This window comes from Herpailurus yagouaroundi, unplaced genomic scaffold, assembly GCF_014898765.1.
Source record: "Herpailurus yagouaroundi ecotype Mexico unplaced genomic scaffold, PumYag 77, whole genome shotgun sequence".
Classification (NCBI taxonomy): Eukaryota; Metazoa; Chordata; class Mammalia; order Carnivora; family Felidae; genus Herpailurus; species Herpailurus yagouaroundi.
Window position 1 is genome coordinate 72,786,577 of NW_024412388.1, and position 19,366 is coordinate 72,805,942.

The following is a 19,366-nucleotide window of genomic DNA, read 5'->3' on the forward strand; positions in this document are numbered from 1 at the left end:
GGGAAAAACCTGGGACGTCCATATAGATATCTTCTTTGTTGTTTTGTGTGACCGAGGCAAAGGGCGAAAAAGAAAGGGGAGAAAGGATGGAAAAAAGGAAGGAAGGAAGGAAGAGAGAGAGAGACAGAGAAGGCTATAAAATCAGGAGGTTGGGGCCAAGTCATAAAGGGTAAGGATTCTGGTACTTGATTCAGCAAGAAAAGAAAACTGGCAAGAGATTTGTGTGCAAAGACCAAAGGATACATTTGGTTATGAAGTTCAAAATGAGTGCAGTCCACCACACTCCAATATGGGAAATGTTTACATTACAGTTCATTTAAAGAACATATGCACACATACTTTAGATAGCTTTCACTGACCAAAGTTGAAAGAAAATACTTTGTAGTGAAGTAAGATCCCCAAAAGTTTATTTTAGGGCCTATTTTTAAATTTTTTTTAATGTTTATTCATTTTTGAGAGACAGAACACGAGTGGGGGAGTGGCAGAGAGGGAGACACAGAAACCAAAACAGACTCCAGGCTCCGAACTGTCAGCACAGAGTCCAACACAAGGCTTGAACCCATGAACCATGAGTTCATGACCTGAGCCAAGTCGGATGCTTAACTAACTGAGCCACCCAGGTGCCCTAAGGGCCTATTTTTTTTTTTTTAAGTAGTATTCATTTTTTGAAGTATTTTCCTCCCGTTCAACTCTAATTTCAATATCAAAATTTCTCAAATGTTGACAACACTGGAAGTTGCCAAATCTGTGATGGCAACGGACTGGTGCTATGTGCATGTGATCAAACCAGCAGCAACATAACGTCAAACACAAATGGAAAGTATTTTTTCAATGCCTAACATGGCAACTGAAAGCAGCAATGGCATCAAGCAGGAATTAAAATCTCTAGTTAAAGCCAATGAGGGTTTGCAGGTTAGTTTTGAAATTTACTCATGTTATTTCAAATCAGAAACCTCTTGCTATTTAACTCAAATAGGGTACAATGGACCTCTGCTAGTTTTGGATTCTCAGGAACTGTCTTTCCTCTCCTGCTCCCTTTCTCCTTTTTCTGATAATTTCCCCTTCCTTTGGGGTAACTCCTCTCCTCATCAGCTAAGGGATGGGATGTAACCCAATGTGGGCAAAATCAAAGTTCTTTCCCGAATTTTACATAACTCACTGCCGTGCTTTGGTTATGATGATGTAAGCCAAAACTGCCCATGGGTGCTGTCTACCATTCTCTCCTCCCTCCCCAAAGAGAAAGTCTGCCTGAAAGAGAAAATCAACCCAGGAAAAAACAAATCAGAGCTAAGTATGTATGGGAGACGGAAGGATGGCTTCTTAGGGTGTTTAGACCAAGTCATGCCTGGACTTCTGTGTGTATGAGCCAATAAGTTGCCGTTCATGCTTACACTACCTTGTGTTTCTGTTACTTGCCACTGAAAGACGACTGGTTAAAAAATCAAAGCGTACAAGATCCACTTGAAAATAAATGTTAATACAGTAGTGTATGGTTAAATAAAAGCAGACTGGGTATCTTTACTTAAAATTTAATGACTAATATGAAATCGGGTAGAACACACTGTATACGTCAACCAAATTAAACCAAATGTATAAAGGAAACTGTTGGCATTAATTACGCCTTTAACATCTTATTATACATCGTGAAACCTGAATAGCACTACTTGCTACAGGGAAACAAATTGGCTCAACTACACTTTGGAATCTTTAATATCTATTATAGTAACTTTCTTTAATTCCTATTTATAATATGAACAGGTGCAAGCTTTGCTTACTGTAATTTATGGCTATTAATCCCATATACAATAATTAGCAATTATGAAAGGCCTACCTTGCCTTTGAAATCATTGTTTAAAAAATAAAGAAGGCCAGGTGAAGCTTTTCTACTTTTAAAATGTGATTTGTGAACAAAATGCAGGCTGTTGAACTTAACATGGGTCAGGGAGTTTGTTTATTCATCCGAATTTGTCAAGAATCCAAACGGAGAGGCCCTCTAAAAAAAGAAATTAAGTCTTAATACTATGAACTTCTAGGGCTCTCAGTGAATTATTCCAACTTCACCCCCTCTAAGCAGCTGCCGTGGTTATTCACTAACACATGTTTGTTGTAAATCCTGTGGGAATAAATATGTATATTAATCAAATGAATGTATACTTATATTTACGGGAACTACACTAAATTCTTTCCTAAGGAACAGTCTATAATTGAAAAATCTAATAGAATTCTAGACTATAGAAATGGCAAGCATGAATTACATCATGTAGATTTTTTCCCCCCTTTCAATTTCTTCCTGGGCAGGGGGGGAAAGTACCCTGGACAGGGGATAAATCCTTCGGTTGTCCAGTTTTCAATTTAAATTCTAGAAGAGATGGAATTCAATACTTTTCTTGGAAATGAGACTATGTCATCACAGATTTCACTGTCAGGAAATTGCTCTCCATCCGGATATTCAGATCACACATTCCTGTTGTGTACTTTATCCTACTTTTCCCAGGAACAATTCTGTGATGCATTTGATTGAATTCATCCTGTTTCTTCTTCTTCTTTTTTTAATACTTTAAATGTTTATTTATTTTGAGAGAGAGAGAGAGAGAGAGAGAGAGAGAGAGAGTGTGTGTGTGTGTGTGTGTGTGTGTGTGTGTGTGTTAAGAGAAGGGACAGAGAGAGAGGAGTAAGAGAATCCCAAGCAGGCTCCATGCTATCAGCGCAGAGCCCCACGTGAGGCTCAATCCCACGAACTGTGAGATCATGACCTGAGCCAAAACCAAGAGTTAGATGTTTAACTGACTGAGCCCCCCAGTTCATCCTATTTCTTGCTTCTTTAGAGAAAACAAATTTCACTTACAGATTAAATATGAGTCCTGTGAAATCCCATTTAGTTGTCTCCCCAGAAATACTGTGAAAAACATAATTCTACACAAACCTTTCACTGCACAGGAAGATTCCTGAAGTTGATTGAGGAAGTATACCTATTTCTCAAATTTCAAGGCCTTATTTTCTAGGAATCATATTTCCACTATTACTTTTATGGCTAAAGGTCTTGTGGTGTTATTGTATTTGGATTCTCTTCTCCAGTTTTGATCCCAAGTTACACTTATTTGTGTTCTCCTATGCTCATCCTCTCATTATTCTATTTTTTCCACAAGCTTCTTTAATTAATGTCTCTGGCTTCCTTTTGGTCTAAAACTTATTCCAATTATAAACTACAAATGAATTCACCAATGTCCAATTTTATCATTGTTTTCTTAACCATTAAATACACAGATGCAACACAGATGTAATCATCTTTTACTCTTTTATAGCCATATTGCAATTTCATAACTGTATAAATTCCAATAAAACTAGGAAACTTTAATTTCAATATGTGAGATCATAATGTATACAGAGCTGCCATAAGGTATAAATTAAGCCATGTATATACATAAATGCACATATACATTCCAATAACACTTTGAAGAGTTCCAAGTGGTTTTTTTTTTCTTTAGTTATTGCTAGATGTTTCAAAACAGCATAAAACTGCTCATCATAACACCCCTGTGTGGTAATGAGGAGAGTGAAATGGGAACAGGATGAAAGGCACAGAATTCATAATAAGACACAGCTCACTGTGCAAACAAGGACACCCAAATTCGTAAGCACCGATGGTTCAAATGATGAGGAGCCACTGATTTTCTGAACTGAATAGAAGAAATAGTAGTTAACAGTATTTTTTCATCCTGTACATGTGACACTCTACTGGATGCTAACCAAGTAAAAGATCCACTCAGTCATGTCAAGAGAATAAGTTACAAAGAATCCCAAAGACAAAAATGGGCAACTGACAGATCAGTTCTCCTGTGGATACAGGATGTGTCACACGGCCTTTATGTTTAGTGAGGTTCTGTTAACAAGGATGCCAATTTTGCGGCAGACACAGGTGATCCTTGGCTCCAGTCTTGCATCAAACTATCAGACAAAAAAGTTTTCAGCCTACAGAATTAAGCATATTAAAACCCTGGGCCTAACTAAAATAAGCACTATGCTGATCAGGTGCAGAAAAAGAGTTCTTAGGAGTAAGGGCCTTACAAGTCAATCTAAGAGGCTACATCTTTTTCAAAAAAAATGTTTAGATTTTTAGTTTAGTTTAGATTGTTTAATTACTTTCAGAGAAACAAAAAATTTCAACCACCCGCTGATAATATCCCAGTCATCCAACAGCTAGTCAATGCACAGTCCTCTGCAATTGTCTGGGAATTTCCGCCTTCTTCCTCCAGAAGAAGTGCTCAATTTTCATTGCCAATGTTCTTGGTAGAGTCACTTTTCACTGAAAAAAATAAGTAAACATACAGTCAAGTGTTTATACTGATTCTGTTTAGCTTGTACTGTTTTTCCTTCTTCTCTCCTTCCTTCTGATGCATACCAACAGCACTGCTCATGGGGACAGACAAACCATGTCATGTTCCAGGCAGCCGGGATATACAGTTCTGGCCACAATAAAGAGACGATGTCTGAGAGTGGCAATTATATTTTGTGAGGCAACATGCTTCCTGACTCTGTGGAAGACTTGGGAATGGTCACTTCACAGTGTGGTTATGATCCCATATTGGTACCACTGAAAAGATCACTATTATCACATAGGCTGGCCAAGTGTGGTTGGAATAAATTTTTCCATAATTTTTTTTTAACTTAAAATTGAGGGTCAGTATATGCTGAGTGAATGCAGGCTGAGAGAAGACTAGCTAATCGCCTTCTCCTTCCTTTGACAGGAAAGATAGCATACAGCAGAAATGGAGTTCCTTTAAAGGAGCTGTCCTTACTACAGCAAGACTATGATTCACTTACTAAGCTGAGATTCCTTACGGACAGAAACTAGATCTTTCCCCCTTACGTTTACCTCCCAGCGTAGCCTGTCTGCTGAATCAGTATGAATGCAGGTCACTCTTTTTGTTTTGCAATGTGCAAAATGGGAACCAGAATAACAGCTCTATTTCATGGCACAGTGAAGCTAAATGGAAATCCTATATTAAAACACTATGAAAGTTAAGGTTAAAATACTGATTATTTTGCTTCAGGCTTACAGCCATTTATTTCTATTAAAAAGATAAGGGAAATAAAGCTCAGAGGTAAAGTGAATGCTCAAGGGCCCACAGCTTAATAGGAGGTGACGCTGGAATCATAAACCTAGATCTTGCCTCATATTCAATCGCCGAGTTCCTTGGGGTTTGCCGATGTTACCTAGATTTCAGATTGTCCCAGCAACCAAGATGATGTCTCCTGAATCCTTTTTATAAATAAAACATTGAGACAGGTTCCATCCAAGATGTGGTCCTGATGCTTGTGGAAATTTACAAACTCCAGCAGAGTCCTTTCAAGTGTCTCCATGATAATACAAGTCAGTTGTTTCTTCTCTGGCTTTCTTTGCAATTTATACAAATTTTATTATAGCAACTCTTGCCCTGTAAAGTTTAGATGTCTGTTCGTGTGCCTGAGATCCATTCTCATCTCCTTACCCCAATGTATCACACACACAGTGAAAGAGAAGAAGAAAAAGTGGGGGTGGGTGGGTGGGGGAAGGAGGAATGAGGGGAGGAGAATGGATGAAAGGATTTATTGGCCCAACAAGGGACTGATGCATGAGTAGCTGCTGTGCTATGTATTTTCACTAATTCAAGTCATCAATCTTGGTTTGGATTCCTTCCTAAAGGCAGAGACGTTTTCTAATTTTGAGTTATCTTAGAACAACAGAGAAATATGTTTTGCTGATATTTTTAAATTAATGGAGCTTTGTAGTATTTGGCATTGCAATTCGGGGAAAACTCTTTCTTTGCTTTCTTGAAATTGCCTGTTTTCTTCTTTTAATAGCAGTCCATTCTTTTTTCCTAAGACTGAAATGCAGCATGTTCTTATTAAGTCATTTAAATCTACTTACTTACGTTGGCAAATAGGGATCTGTGAAGTAAGAAACACCATTCTGAGCACTTCCCGCTGGACTGATAAAGATGGTGACCAAGCACACCACATTCCCAATCTACTGGGCTACCTTAACTGCTCAACCTTTTACAGTCAACCTTTTACATTCCTTAAAAAGCAGAAAGCAAACAAACAAAACTTGCCTCTTGCCCATCAATACTGGCAGACTTTTGAAAAAAAAATTATGGCAATCTACAACCGTAACAAACATTAGAACAATGATCAAGTGTGAAAACCACTGAATCCCAGCCCAGAAACACATTTTTCCCAAACTAGAAGAGAGACACCTTGTGCTCTGAACTCAAGATCAAAATCCAACATTTTTTCCTCCGGAGAGAGAAAGAATTTCAAGGCTCTCCAAAGAAAATGCCCTGTTCTTATATAACCCTCCTCCAGCATTAAGGGACCACCCTGCCGAACATCCAAAGCTGTTGAGAATGTACAAAGAATCAGATACGTTAAGTGCTCACACAAAGATATGTACGTATGAAAGACCTGGCATTATTTTTAAAGTGTGTGTATTTCTGATGTGACAACAGTGGTATGGTCCTTCAAATCCTGTCAGACTAAGTTTTTTGCTACAGCAGCTCTAAATGATCCTCTATCCTGAAAGCACCAGTCACTTTTTTTCCTGTAAATAAGTCAAATATCACGTACCCCCCCCCCAAAATAGCAAATTTTACTTAATCAGGTTCCAAATATACTACAAAAGTAGCCTTTTCTTTTTGCTTCATTACAGGAAGGCTTCCTCAGTGTGCATTCCTAAACAAGGTGAAAGAGGGGCTGTGTGTGCTATGTTTATTTACACAGACATGTTTGCCCTGGCTAGTAACCCACATTACCAAACATCTTTCCCTGAAACCAGCATTTAGAGAGCTATGTGAATTATATTAAGGAAAAAGTAAGATTTTACACAGCTTAAAAAAAAAGCGACACTGGCCATTTACGACACACTTCTAATTTAATTTGAGAAAATAAAATTGGATATTTTCATTCAAATTGTGAAAGACATAAAGCCAAGAGTTAACCTAAGGATTTAGAGGCCCATAAGTGATTATCAGAAACTTCATGTTTGCTAGCTAAAAATCTAAGTCAAATTGTGACGCTGACAAAGTTTTGCCCACTTCGAAAAATAAAAACTCTGCTATTCATCTTTTGCCAAGAAAAAAAACCTATTATACACATGTAAGAGAACACCTTAAAACAAAGGTTACTGCCTAGTACAGCCTATGATGCTGGCAGAACAATAAATCTAAACCATATATTTCAAATAATTTTGTTTAAAAAATAGATTTCAATCCAATCCAAGGATTCAATGGTCCTCTGGAGACTGTTACAATGAAACTTGTCCTGTAACTGTAATTCTTAGCTGAAAGTGGTATCTAATGGTTTAAGCTGAGTAACCTCTCTCCCTTTTTAAAAGTAATTTCTGAATTTTATTCATCCTTTTTCTGGAGGTGTATTCGGCAACACAAACAGCTTACTTTAATCAGCAGTTGCAAACATGGGTAAGTCATTTTATATACTAAATTTTTACATGTACTATTTCCAGTTTTCATACTTCCTCCCAACTCCACTACTCACCAAAGAAGGTCAGTATCTACTTTTAAAGAATCACGAAAATGACAAAGAAACAAAATCAAAGAAAATAAAACCAGGGGGTTTTAAAAAAGATAAAGGTCAAGGCAACGGCACTAGCTTATTTAAACACAGTCCAAATTTTAACATGATGTTCTTTCAAATACATCCCTTTCTATAATGTAGGATACTAAAAATGTTTTACAATCCCTCATTTTAGGAATCCCTAAAGAGAGAGTTTTTACTAGAGAATAAATTTATTTGTTATTGGACAGACTGTTAAAGACTATTAGCTCAAAAAAAAAAAAAAGACAAAAACACACAGAACTCCAAGAAGGCAAAGAATGTCCTTTTATAGCCATTCAAACATATTCATCTTAAATTGATTATGACAAGCTTATGTGCTCTCAAACACGACAGAATCAGCAGTCATTCATTTGGTTCCTTACAGAATTAACTGTAGCTATAGAGCAAATTCAGTTAAGTGTGTAAATACAGTGGGAAAACACATATACGAAGAAATAAAGACAGTCACGTAAGTGCTCGGGTTCCCTAGAGTTACTCTAAGTGTTACAGGGACAAACAGATGCACACTTACCTTGGTGAAGAACTTCCATGTCATTACTGGATTCTTTTAATACCACATGTAATGTTGGATACTCAATGATCACTTTGTTCCTCAAATTGTCACGGAGACTTTTATAAGGATCCAGTTCGTAATATCTTACAATAAAAAAAAAAAAACAAAAACAAAAACAAAAATAAAAAACACCCTTAATATTCAAAGTTACCCATAAATAAAAGAGTCCCTTCCATTAGAAAATTTTTAAATGTTAATGACATTAATAGTTATTTCCTTATAACATCTCTAAGAAAACCAGGTAAAAGAGCTATTACTATACAGGTTCTAAAATAAAATCAAGAGTGTATCAAATATGACATTAGTCATATTTGATGACATTTGTCATTTTCATATCACAAAGAGTAAAACTAACTTTTATGTAATATCTATGTTTAATGTGTGATGAATTCTTCTTGGACAAAAGAATGACTAGCTAAAAATTCAAATTCCTCAAATACCTTTAGTTTGACCTTTAAAGGAAAAACAAACAAAAAAACCCTATCCCATGATAATTTTCAGTAATATGTGGTGTTAAAATAACGGACTACAAATACTTTTGTAATAAGCTCATTCTAATTATAAATCGTTCCCAGAAATTTACATTACCATACAATTAAATTTGGCCTTCCTTTATCTTCAAATTAAAAAAAACAACAACAAAACAAAAAACCAAGTTTAAGTTTCTGGATGAGCCTGAAGCACAAAATTTAGGAAATACGGAGTTTATCAGTCATGGTAACATGACATAGCTGTCAAATGTGCCACAGGTAATTAATTAGATGCTAAAATTCTTTATGGTGTGCAACTCTCAAGCCATTACTTAAAAAAACTGTTTTTAGTTGATCAAAGATGCATTCCCCTAACATTCTCCCCCTTGCTTGCTTTCTTGGGTAGCAGGGGAAGCGGCAGAATTTCAGCTAGCTCACTAGGAGTTGCCTATGGGAACGTGTTGGCATGTGAATACTGTCATGTTAAAGAGGAAAAAGTTGAGAACATGTTCACCAGTGTAGCGCAGAAGTTCTCCAACCTTTTTTCTTTCATCTCCACCAATGCCAGATGATATTCACATGCAAAACACACATCCTAGGCGATACCCAGCCTGACAGCTCTAAGTCCATCCTTTTCTGTCCCACTCAAGAAAACACATTGGATGGAGTACAAGTGATCAAGAATGAAGTGATCCCTGGAATACATTTGAGTCTGTGAAGAGTAAATCATTCACAAACTTTGGTATTTCCTAGTTAGTAATAAATTATTTGCACCGTAACTCGCAGCTGACTAAGAGAGACACGCAGTGCATGATTCCTCTGCAAGTCTGTCCCATGGAATAGTTTTCAAATAAGGGAAAATGGAAGGGCTTATTATCAAAATGCTCTGATTTCTTTTTCAGAAGGTGACAAGTGACAGAACAAGTGTAAAACCAAAACATTACTTATGTTTGCATGACCACATGCCCCACCCCTGGAATTCAATTCTTTGTTTTAGAATTACAGAAAATTTTTTATGTTGAAAAAAAAAAAAAAACCCAACTTACTCAGTTTTCCTAAACCAGCCACCCTAGTGCCCATAGGCCACGGAACGCACACATTCTTTTCCCTGTGTAATGTAACACAGATGTGCTTATGATACTTTAAAAGTGGTTCCAGCATTCAAGGATTAAATGCTTCACATCTTTTAAACATTATTTCCCTTTGAAATAAGCAGTGTTCTTTTAAAAGTTAGCAGTAATTATATATAAGAGAAAAATGAGATTGAATTAGATATCAAAGTGTAAGATTAACTTTTAAAGTAAAATATAAAATGGATATAACCAAAATTTTCTAAGGAGAAAATATGACTTGAATGTTCAAATAGGAAACTTTCAAGTAGTAGCCTACAAACGCTTGCAGTGACTTATCTTCTGTGTATTTTCAACTGAATCCTAAGACTTCTATTAAGAGACATTTCACAAATATGGGAATGTTTTCTACTTATTTCAGTTTTTGAGAAATAATTTTCATTGTACACTTAACGTTTTAGGTAATCTGTGTAATCCCATTAGGTTTTTCTAGATTTCCAAAGATTAAAAAAAAAAAAAAAATTCTTCAAAAGCCACATGGTAGCTACAGCCTAATAATCTTGCTGACACAGTATAAAATACATTCCCAGCACAGGAACACCTAGCGATACTTAAAAATCACCATGTAATAAGTTATACACTACTTCAATCTTAAAACTACAATGATTACATGTTTAGTTAAAAAAATTTTTGGTCCCTCTTTTATGTGTGGAATAGGCACTTTACTTTCTTTTACAAAGCACTTAGCATGCACAAAGATTTCTAAGAACTTATAATAAATTATTTTTAAAATATTTTATTCAAATACAGTGAAAATCTGGTATGTTGATGGTTCTGATTAGAATCACTGAATTTTCCTTAGTGTTTACCCTAAAATGTCTCAAACTTCTAATCACAGCAATATTGCTATTGAGTGTCAGTAAGCTTTGAGGCCTCAGCTTTCCAGTCTGTTAAAGAGGTTGGACTTCACTAGATAATCTTTTTAGCTGAAATTCTGAACTTCTGTGATTTTTCTACTACTGGTGGTTAGTCTTAGTCTACTATTTGCCCGTGATTAAAAAGTAAATTATGTGAACTGTTTATAAAGAAAAGCTACCAAACACATATGGGGTAACATTTTGTGATCTGCATGAAACGAAACAGCAACTTTTAGTGGCTGTTTGGGTCTAACACTTGAATTCCAGTCCTGGCACCATCACTTACTGCTCTGTGATTCTGGACAAGTTACTTTACTTCTTTGACCCCCAGTTTCCACACTTGAAAACTGTTAGCTCACTTACTTAAGCCATAAACAAAACTTTATATTTATATTTACCTAAAATAAAACACATTCTGATGGAAACTAAAGTTCAGAACAGTTTTTTCTGAGTAACAAAGAATGGCACTTATTCTGTAAGCACAGAAACGCCTATTTCCCTTCTAACGCATTTTACATTTTAAACATAGCCTTACAACTTTCAAACCACTGTTTTAGATCGCATTTACTTCCAGGAGGCTAAAAGTACTTTGAATGTTTCTATTTCTATTATCTTTAGGCAAGGTGTAGAGTCCAGCTTGGCACTGCCTATAACATTCAGTCTTTAGCTCTTTTGCAAGCCATTAAGCTATTGAATCCTAAGGGACAGCTTTATCGTTTTGAAATCTTCTCAAACTCTGGAGTTCCCATTAGTAGAACGGCACTGCTACCATAAGACAAACTACTTAGGTTTGGAAGGATTAAGACACCAACATTTGTCTTTTTTTTTTTCTTACCCTTAGGGACTCTCTGAGACATTTCCTCTTGTTATTTCACTTGCTTACCCTCACAGGCCTGGTAGCTGACCCTGTACAGGCAGCTTCACAGGGGCACTATAAGGCCAGCATGGCTCAGTAGGCTAAACAGGTGTTACAGTGATTGACATTATATAAATAAAAGTTGTCTTGATATTCAAGGGTATGCTTTTAATCCTGGCTCTGTTACTAACTTTCAAAGAAACTGGCCAAGTTCTCAAACTTCTTCCTCCACTTTATCTACAAATTAGGGTTAAAAAACAATTTCTCATAACTCAAAAGGAGACAGAATTTAAAAAAAAGTTCTAAACCATTTTATTTCCCATCTGATTACTGACACACCTTACATCATCTCCCTTTCTCCTCCTACAAAATACTGAAACTAAGCATGAATACTCTCCAAATTTAACAATCTCCTAGTAGTCCCTAAGTGACAGACCTTTTTCCACTAAAAAATAAAGTCACCGGATGAGGTGACCACCAAGATGACTCCAGCTTTATAATTCTGCAAGTGTAGACATATGCCTCCTCATTCAGAAAGCTCAATAGTTCAGAACTGCAGTGGTAAATGATTCTAGTCTATCCATGGTATGACAGCTATGGGATGTGGTAAAATAAAGTGACCAATTACACATTTTAAAACTTAAGGAGGGTCTTACAAGGCTCTTACTTGTTCTAGATGCCATTTGTTCAGTCTTTTCTGATCCTCACTGGAAGCTCAATTACTTTTAAATCCAGAGGCTTGGGCTCCAATCCTAAGATCCTTAAGGCTCTTAAGGTCCTTAAGATCTGTGACTCCTTAAGGATTCTCAGCTTTCTTCATCAGTATGATGGAAAAGTTATCTAGCTTGTAAAGATTAAATAAGTGAATTTAACAGCTGAAAATGTTTCTAAAGTGGAACTTGCCCAAACTAGTATCAGTAATAACTTTTTATACTCCACAAAGATTTTATATAGCACCTCTAGCAGGGATATGACACATTTAGGAATTATGTTCATGATCTATGACAAGACTAGTTAGTAGGAGAAGTATGAACTTGTAGAGACAAACAGACCCATGTCCAAATTCAGGCTTTGTAAGTATAAACTGGTTTCTTTATGTAGGTCAATTTCTCAGAGCTTATTAAGCTTACTATCTTGTAGATAGGATACATACTATTACAATTAGTAATACATGTGGAAACGCTGTAAGCACTTATTCATCAATTAATGCCTCAAATATTTATTGTTTACCACATACAGGTAGTCTGCTAGATAACAAAAGGTCATAGAAATAAAACCCAGTTTGTTGAGGGCACCAAAGAAACAATTATCACATTTCATTGGGACAAGTGTCATGATAGAAATCTAAAGCTAAGCAGACACTCAAAAAAACATTCTTTGTTCCTTATCCACCTGAAGATGCTCTTACAGGCTGCACAGTGCCTTTGATATCTAGGCACTTCATTTGCTAACCCTAGCTACCCGTTTTTATCTGGTTCTTAAAATCCCTCCTCCTTCAGGCATTTTTTTCCTAATTAACACAGGGAATTTTAATTAGCCTTACTCTTGTTAACAAGACATATTTCATCTGGTACTAAGTTGAATGTAAGAGTATGAGTAGTACAGACTCTTAATCTTCAATTTTTATTAGGAAGTAACACTTTGCAAAATATGGTGACCAGCTTCTTCAGAGAAACTTTTGTTAAAGGTTAAATAGTTCATGAATTAACTATACCACAGAATTATATTACTTTAGAGTTGGCAAGAACTTACTCCAGTTTTTTGTTTTTTTGTTTTTTTCCTTTGGTCTTTCAGCTAAGGGCAATGAAGCCCTGAGAAATTAAGTATCTTGCAGAGGGTCACATACGGAAATGCATAAAGCAGATCTTGAGTTCCTTCACTCTACTGTTTGCTTGTTCATTTATTTGTCACTCAATACCTATTTACTGAGGGTCTGCCATATACCAGATACTGTTCAAGGCACTGGGAAAATAGTGGTGAACTATTAGGTATTCACTCGAGGTGAAGGATGAAGGCTTCCCAGGAAGAAAGTAATGTACAAGGTAGAGTCAGGAATAAGCTGGGTGTCCACAGGACTGAGTGGAGAATAGATATGGGAATATATATAGAATTCATAGTTTTGGTACTTATAAAAAAAATTAGGCACCTGGGTGGCTCAGTCAGTTGAGCGTCCAACTCTTGATTTTGGCTCAGGTCATGATCCCAGGGTCATGGGATCAAGCCCTGCATTGGGCTCTGCACGGAACTTATAGCTTGCTTAAGATTCCTCTCTCCCGCTACCCCTCTCCCTGGCTCGCTTTCACTCTCTCTCTCTCAAAATAAAATACATTTTTAAAAATTTTAAAAAAGGAGAGAGAGGTTTGGTTAGAGGGGAGGCTGAAGCTCTTTGGCTAATATGAAATATCTGAAATCACCTAGAAATTTCAACTAATCAAGTTATTCCCTCCGAAGAGTATATAAAGTTGGTTACCAATTACCATATAACTAGAATGTATAAATTTAGATTAACACTGAGAATTAAAATATACTTCCAAGGCTTTTAGAGAAAATTCTCATTTTATGTTTCACATAATTCCCATAATTCTTCAACAATCAATACAGTATATATTTGAAATGAGATCATCACTATGGAAACTGCAGACTTACAATCTGCTAAGAACTGACCATCATATCACTTTGGATCTACTCTTCAGTACAACCTGTCAAATTAAAATTCTCAGGGTCAGAGCTACTGAAACTTGGATAGCTGTGCTTGCATCTGTCCTGTAAACACTAACCCAGCTGTGGCAACTAGGTAAGCATCAGCTTTCCTACAGCTAACTACAGTTCTTACCATAAAACTGCTTCAAGCAGGATGCCACACAAAGCCCACTGGACATTTCTTCTCTGATAAAAATATTTAGTGCTCTATGTATTTCCTTTATTATGTATGGACATTCTTCAGGTTGATTCTAACACTTTCTAGTCTTCAAATGATCTCTTGCTTCCTTTGTTCTCGAGTCTATATCCAAACTGTGACCAAAGGTTAATACCATTTTGAGCACATACTCATCTTGATCATGACTCTATGAAAAATAATCAACAATCCCAGAAAGCTATAACAAAGAACTGGGGTGGTTTTACATAATCTGAGAACATGGATTATGTCCATTTATGGCATGTGCTATATTGCAGAGAACATACCAATGCACTGGAGATAAGCAGGCCTAGGTTTGGATTTAGGTATCACCATTTGGTGGTTATAAAGCTGCAGGCAGCACTCTCTGTAAAATTATAATATGTGTAAAATCTATAATGCATGAATACCATAATGTATACGTATAATGTACACAAAATGCTTACCAAAGCACTAAAAAACAGTAGGAGGCACTCATTAAGAGGTTGTTAGTAATACTATGCTTCCTAAAGATGTCTTTTTGCCTCTAGATTTAACCTTGATTTTAACTCACCCTCGCAGCAAACATTTTTTTGTGTTTGGGAAAACTTATTCAGGATCTTCACATTTTTTTGCTTATATTATGACCTAAAATAGTTTTGGAAAACAAGGATACTTTTTTATATTTTTAAATAGACATCTAAAATTTCATTTAAAATCTTTATTCACAAGTTTAAATAAAAGAACAGAATTTATCGTGTGGTGGAAAAACTGATGATTTAAAATGAAAATGTTACATCACTCCTAAGTAAATTCACTCGAATCGAAATATCACAGCAATGTGATATCAGTATCATCCATTTAAAAGATAATATGAACAAGTTCTTCCTCAACAGTCAGATCTTATATGGTTTCTTCTCCTTGAACTTGTATTTCCACTCCAGTTCTCCAAAGAATTTTATCCTGAATAATACATTTGTGTTTAAAAATCTTTTATTGATTACCCATTCATACTTTTCTGTATCAAAAATGTGTATGTAAGCTAAAAATTTAATTTTATTACCTGTGACTTTAATGCTTTAAATGTTACAATTTCTTCTGGATGGAGTAATTTTTGACAATTAGTATAAAATTGGTCAAAACACAAACATACAACAATTGAAGTAAAATTTTACTGGAAATGCATCTCTTAATGTGATGGGCAAGCATGGATGGCGGCGTCTTCTACTACATGCAAATTTGTTTACTACTGATTCTTAGATTAAGTAATTTACCCCACTTGTCTCTGCAGTACTCATTAATAGAATCGCATTTGAAAAGGAAAAGGGAAAAATTTAACTGATCCCATCTAGAGAGCCCGCTGCTGTTATTTACTAACATCACAGTTACTTTCAAGGGATCTAACTAAAAGGCAGCAACGGAGCCTGCAATTTTCACAGGACATCTGAAAGCAGCTGATGCTGTTCTCAGACATGCTGGAATCCCTTTAATGTTCTCTGATAATGTATTTAATTCTGTGCCATTATTCTCAAAATAATGTTAACTTCCAAGATCTTCAGTTTTCTAACAGCAGGACATTTTTAAAAATCCCAGCTTTTAACCACATACTATAAATTTCTTATGTAGAGTATCCTCAAAGTACATTTCCCAATTATTTTCTGTAAGCCTGAAATAAGATAATTTAATTTTCTACTTCTGGTTCAATTAAGCAAAGGATAAAGATTAATATCTTTAAAGATGTCAGAATCTGATTTCAATAAATCCAACTTAAAATCAAATTACTTATTTCTTTATACAGCTTCAATAATCCAACTGAATAAATACTTACCAAATGCTTATTATACAGAAAATATGCTAGATACTGTATGGGAACCAAAACGTCCTCAAGGAGTTTACACCCTTGCCAGTGTTTGTCAAAGTATGATCACAGGCAGAACTTAAGAGGCAGAGGATGTAAAAAAAAAAAAAAAAAAAAAAAAAAAAAAAAAAAAAAATGCCGGTTTGTGGGTCCTATGTGAGACTGACTAAACCAGAGGCTATGAGGGTAGGCTGGAAATTCATATTTCCAACAACTGTCTCAAATGATTATGATGAACACTGAAATGTGAGAAGCACTGTTCTGAGAAAAGAAGAAATACAGGTTAAATGCTCAGCTGGGGAAATGTTTATGGTAAGAAGGGATACTGGCTAATAGGGAAATGGGCCAGGTGGAAAGCAAGGAGGGATGTGGCAGGGCTCTGAGGAGATTTGGGCAAGAGACCAGGCTCTTAGAATCAACTAAGGCTGAGAGGTGGTATCCTGCAGACAGAGTTGAGAATCTAAGAAGTCAGAATCTGAGTGAGTTACATGAACTGGACATCAGGTCTGCTCTCAGGTAGAAAAGGTCTTTGCTTTCTGGGAATTGCGTGTGAGTAAAAGAGGTCAGGTGGATCTCATTTGAGGCCTTCACACAGGCAAAACCAATTTCTCTAAAGTGACACGCAAAAAAGTATCCTACCTCTTTAACTTCACTGTAAATGATTTTTAAAACATTTCATGTTACAGATCCAAAGAAAGTAATCTTAGTTTTTATTTAAAAAACATCCTCTCAGCCTGGAAATAAAATCATCCAAGAAAAAGAACTCATACTTTTGCTGGTTGCTTTTCAAAAAAAAAAAAGGAAGAAAGAAAGAAAGAAAAAGGTGTTCCAAAAATTATTAAATACAACCAGTACACTATGAAACAACAGAATCTGTGCATGTACAATAGGGTAGTATCCCCAAGAAGAGTAACAATCTTCTGTGATGTTCATTAAGTCAAAACTTTAATAATACTTTAGTTTGGCTTGGGTTTAAAATCTAAAGTCGCGACTTCATGTGCCAATCTTTGGAAGCAGAGTGATGGCGATTGGGGTGTGCTTCCATAAAAATAGGACAAGTCTGGAGTGTCTATGTAAAATGTCCAGGCCTTTCCAGGTACCTGTTATGCCTGGTACATTTAGTATAAAACTAAATGCAGATCTACTGTAGCATTTACCACATATCTACTTTCTCTCCTAGACTGTGAGCTCCTTGAGGGCTAGTCTTTTAGAGGCCTGTGTATCATACTGTGCCGGCACATGGAAGGGACTCGAGGATACTTTAGGTCAAGTTCATTTATCAAAAAGCCTGTCTTCTGAGCAGGTACTGCTTTCTCAGAAGGAACTTTAAATTACACTGGGAGTTATTATAATCTCTTTTTCTGTTGCTCTCATTTTACATATTGAGAATTGAAGCCCTCAGCTAACTAAATGATACTGTCACAAATGACCAATAAAAATCCTTTAGAGCAGAGATTGGAAAACTATGGTCAGCAGGTCAAATCCAGCCCACTGGTCTGTTTTTTGTGCACAAAGTCTTACTGGAACACAAGCCATACCACTGATTTATGTATTATCTATAGCTGTTTATGGGCTATAATAGCAGAGTTGACAATTATGACAGTATGGCCCACCATGCCAAAAACATTTACTCTTTGGCCATTAGTTGTCTCAGTCCTCCTTTTGGGTATTAAAATGGTAGCAACATCTAGCAAATAGAAGCACACATATATTTAAGTGAATTAACACACTACTTATTAAGAAAATTTACACTGAATTCATACTATAGAAAGTCACTGACTCAGCACTGCAGGAAATGTGAACAGGAAGATGCCTAATATAGTCATTGTCTTCAAAAGAATGTATCATTGAATAGGATAAACTGTATTGGGAAAAAAATAAAACATGATTGCAGGAAACTATGAGAAGCACAACATATTTTTTGAGGCTTAAAGGATAAGGAAATCACATCTAGTTGGTGGGAAAGGATAGGCTCCGCTGCAGATACGGATACAGTCAACCCAGAAAAATGGAGAAGAGAGAACACAGAGAAGACTCGTTATGGAGGCAACCATGTAAAACAGGGTGGCAAGGAAAAAGTAAAAGATGGCTCTAAGGTCTTATGTCTCATATACTGCAAGAGTGACAGTGCCAGTAACACAGAGTAAGTATCAACATTTGCTGACTGCTTACCAGATGCCAGGAACATAACCCATTTAATATATATTTCTCACACACACACACACACACACACACACACACACACACACACACAGAAAAAACAGATGTGGTGTGATGAGGTCTAAACAGTTTAAGATGTAATGAGATATGTAGGTGAAGATAGATATAAACCAGGATTTGGAGTTTGGGAGAAAGGTTGAAAATGTATCTAGATGTGGGAGTGACTGTACAGAAATAACAGTTGGTAACACCATAAGTACACAAGTTCCTCAAACCTCATATTCTTTCAATATCCAATTTATGTTAAAAGAAATATAAACTAGCATGATTAGGTATCTGCCCCCATGTGGCTAATGGTGAGTGGCCTGTTGGGAGTATAGCTAATATTGAACTTAGGCTACTTCCCACAAGTATAAGAAATACCAAATGGCTGAAACAAGCCATTATTTTAAAAATAAAAGTACTGTATAACATATAGTCAACTGCTAGCTACATAGAACTTTTTGTTTTAAACAGATTTCCTCCTTTTTCTAAGGAAGTAATCTCTAGGATTAAAACAATAATAAAAACTCTTATATTGAGTCAATTCTAAAAGATGTTGACCTGAATGCTGCAACTCCTAATACCTGAATAATACGTATTTACTGAGAATGATTGGCTATGTGCCAGGTGCTGTGCTAAGCAGCTAACATCTCAAAGTAATCTTCACAACGATGCAATATCATTTCTGCCTTGATCCCCACTTTCAGGTGGGAAAAGTGGCTTAGGAACTTTCTAAGGTTTGTACCAAATTTATAACATTATTTCGACTTTACAGAATATCTACTTTGATGTAGGTTTTTGGATAAAAACAAAAACGTTATTTTGGAACATCTCTTAATTTGGGCTAGGTTTGAGAAGCAGTGTTCTAATAAACTTAAGTGTTTGCAATGGTGAGACTTTTGGTTTACAGTCTAGTCTGGAACGTCTTAAAGTAAAATCAGGTCTACTTCT

At 36.0% G+C, this 19,366-nt stretch overlaps 1 protein-coding gene across 3 annotated transcripts in view; it reads right to left on the reverse strand.

Annotated features, from left to right (window-relative positions):
* ZNHIT6 (zinc finger HIT-type containing 6) overlaps nucleotides 1-19,366 on the reverse strand; it is a 107,141-nt gene that overhangs the window by 44,927 nt on the left and 42,848 nt on the right. For 2 of the 3 annotated variants that reach the window (XR_005788725.1, XM_040470843.1), the window contains exon 9: nucleotides 8,126-8,250. Coding sequence is in view for 2 of the 3 variants with exons in the window: in XM_040470843.1 (XP_040326777.1) it covers nucleotides 8,126-8,250 (125 nt within the window). In the remaining variant the exon portion in view is untranslated. Of the gene's footprint in view, nucleotides 1-3,271; nucleotides 4,304-8,125; nucleotides 8,251-19,366 lie in introns of those variants that run through there. The other variant, XM_040470842.1, reaches the window with a different exon arrangement.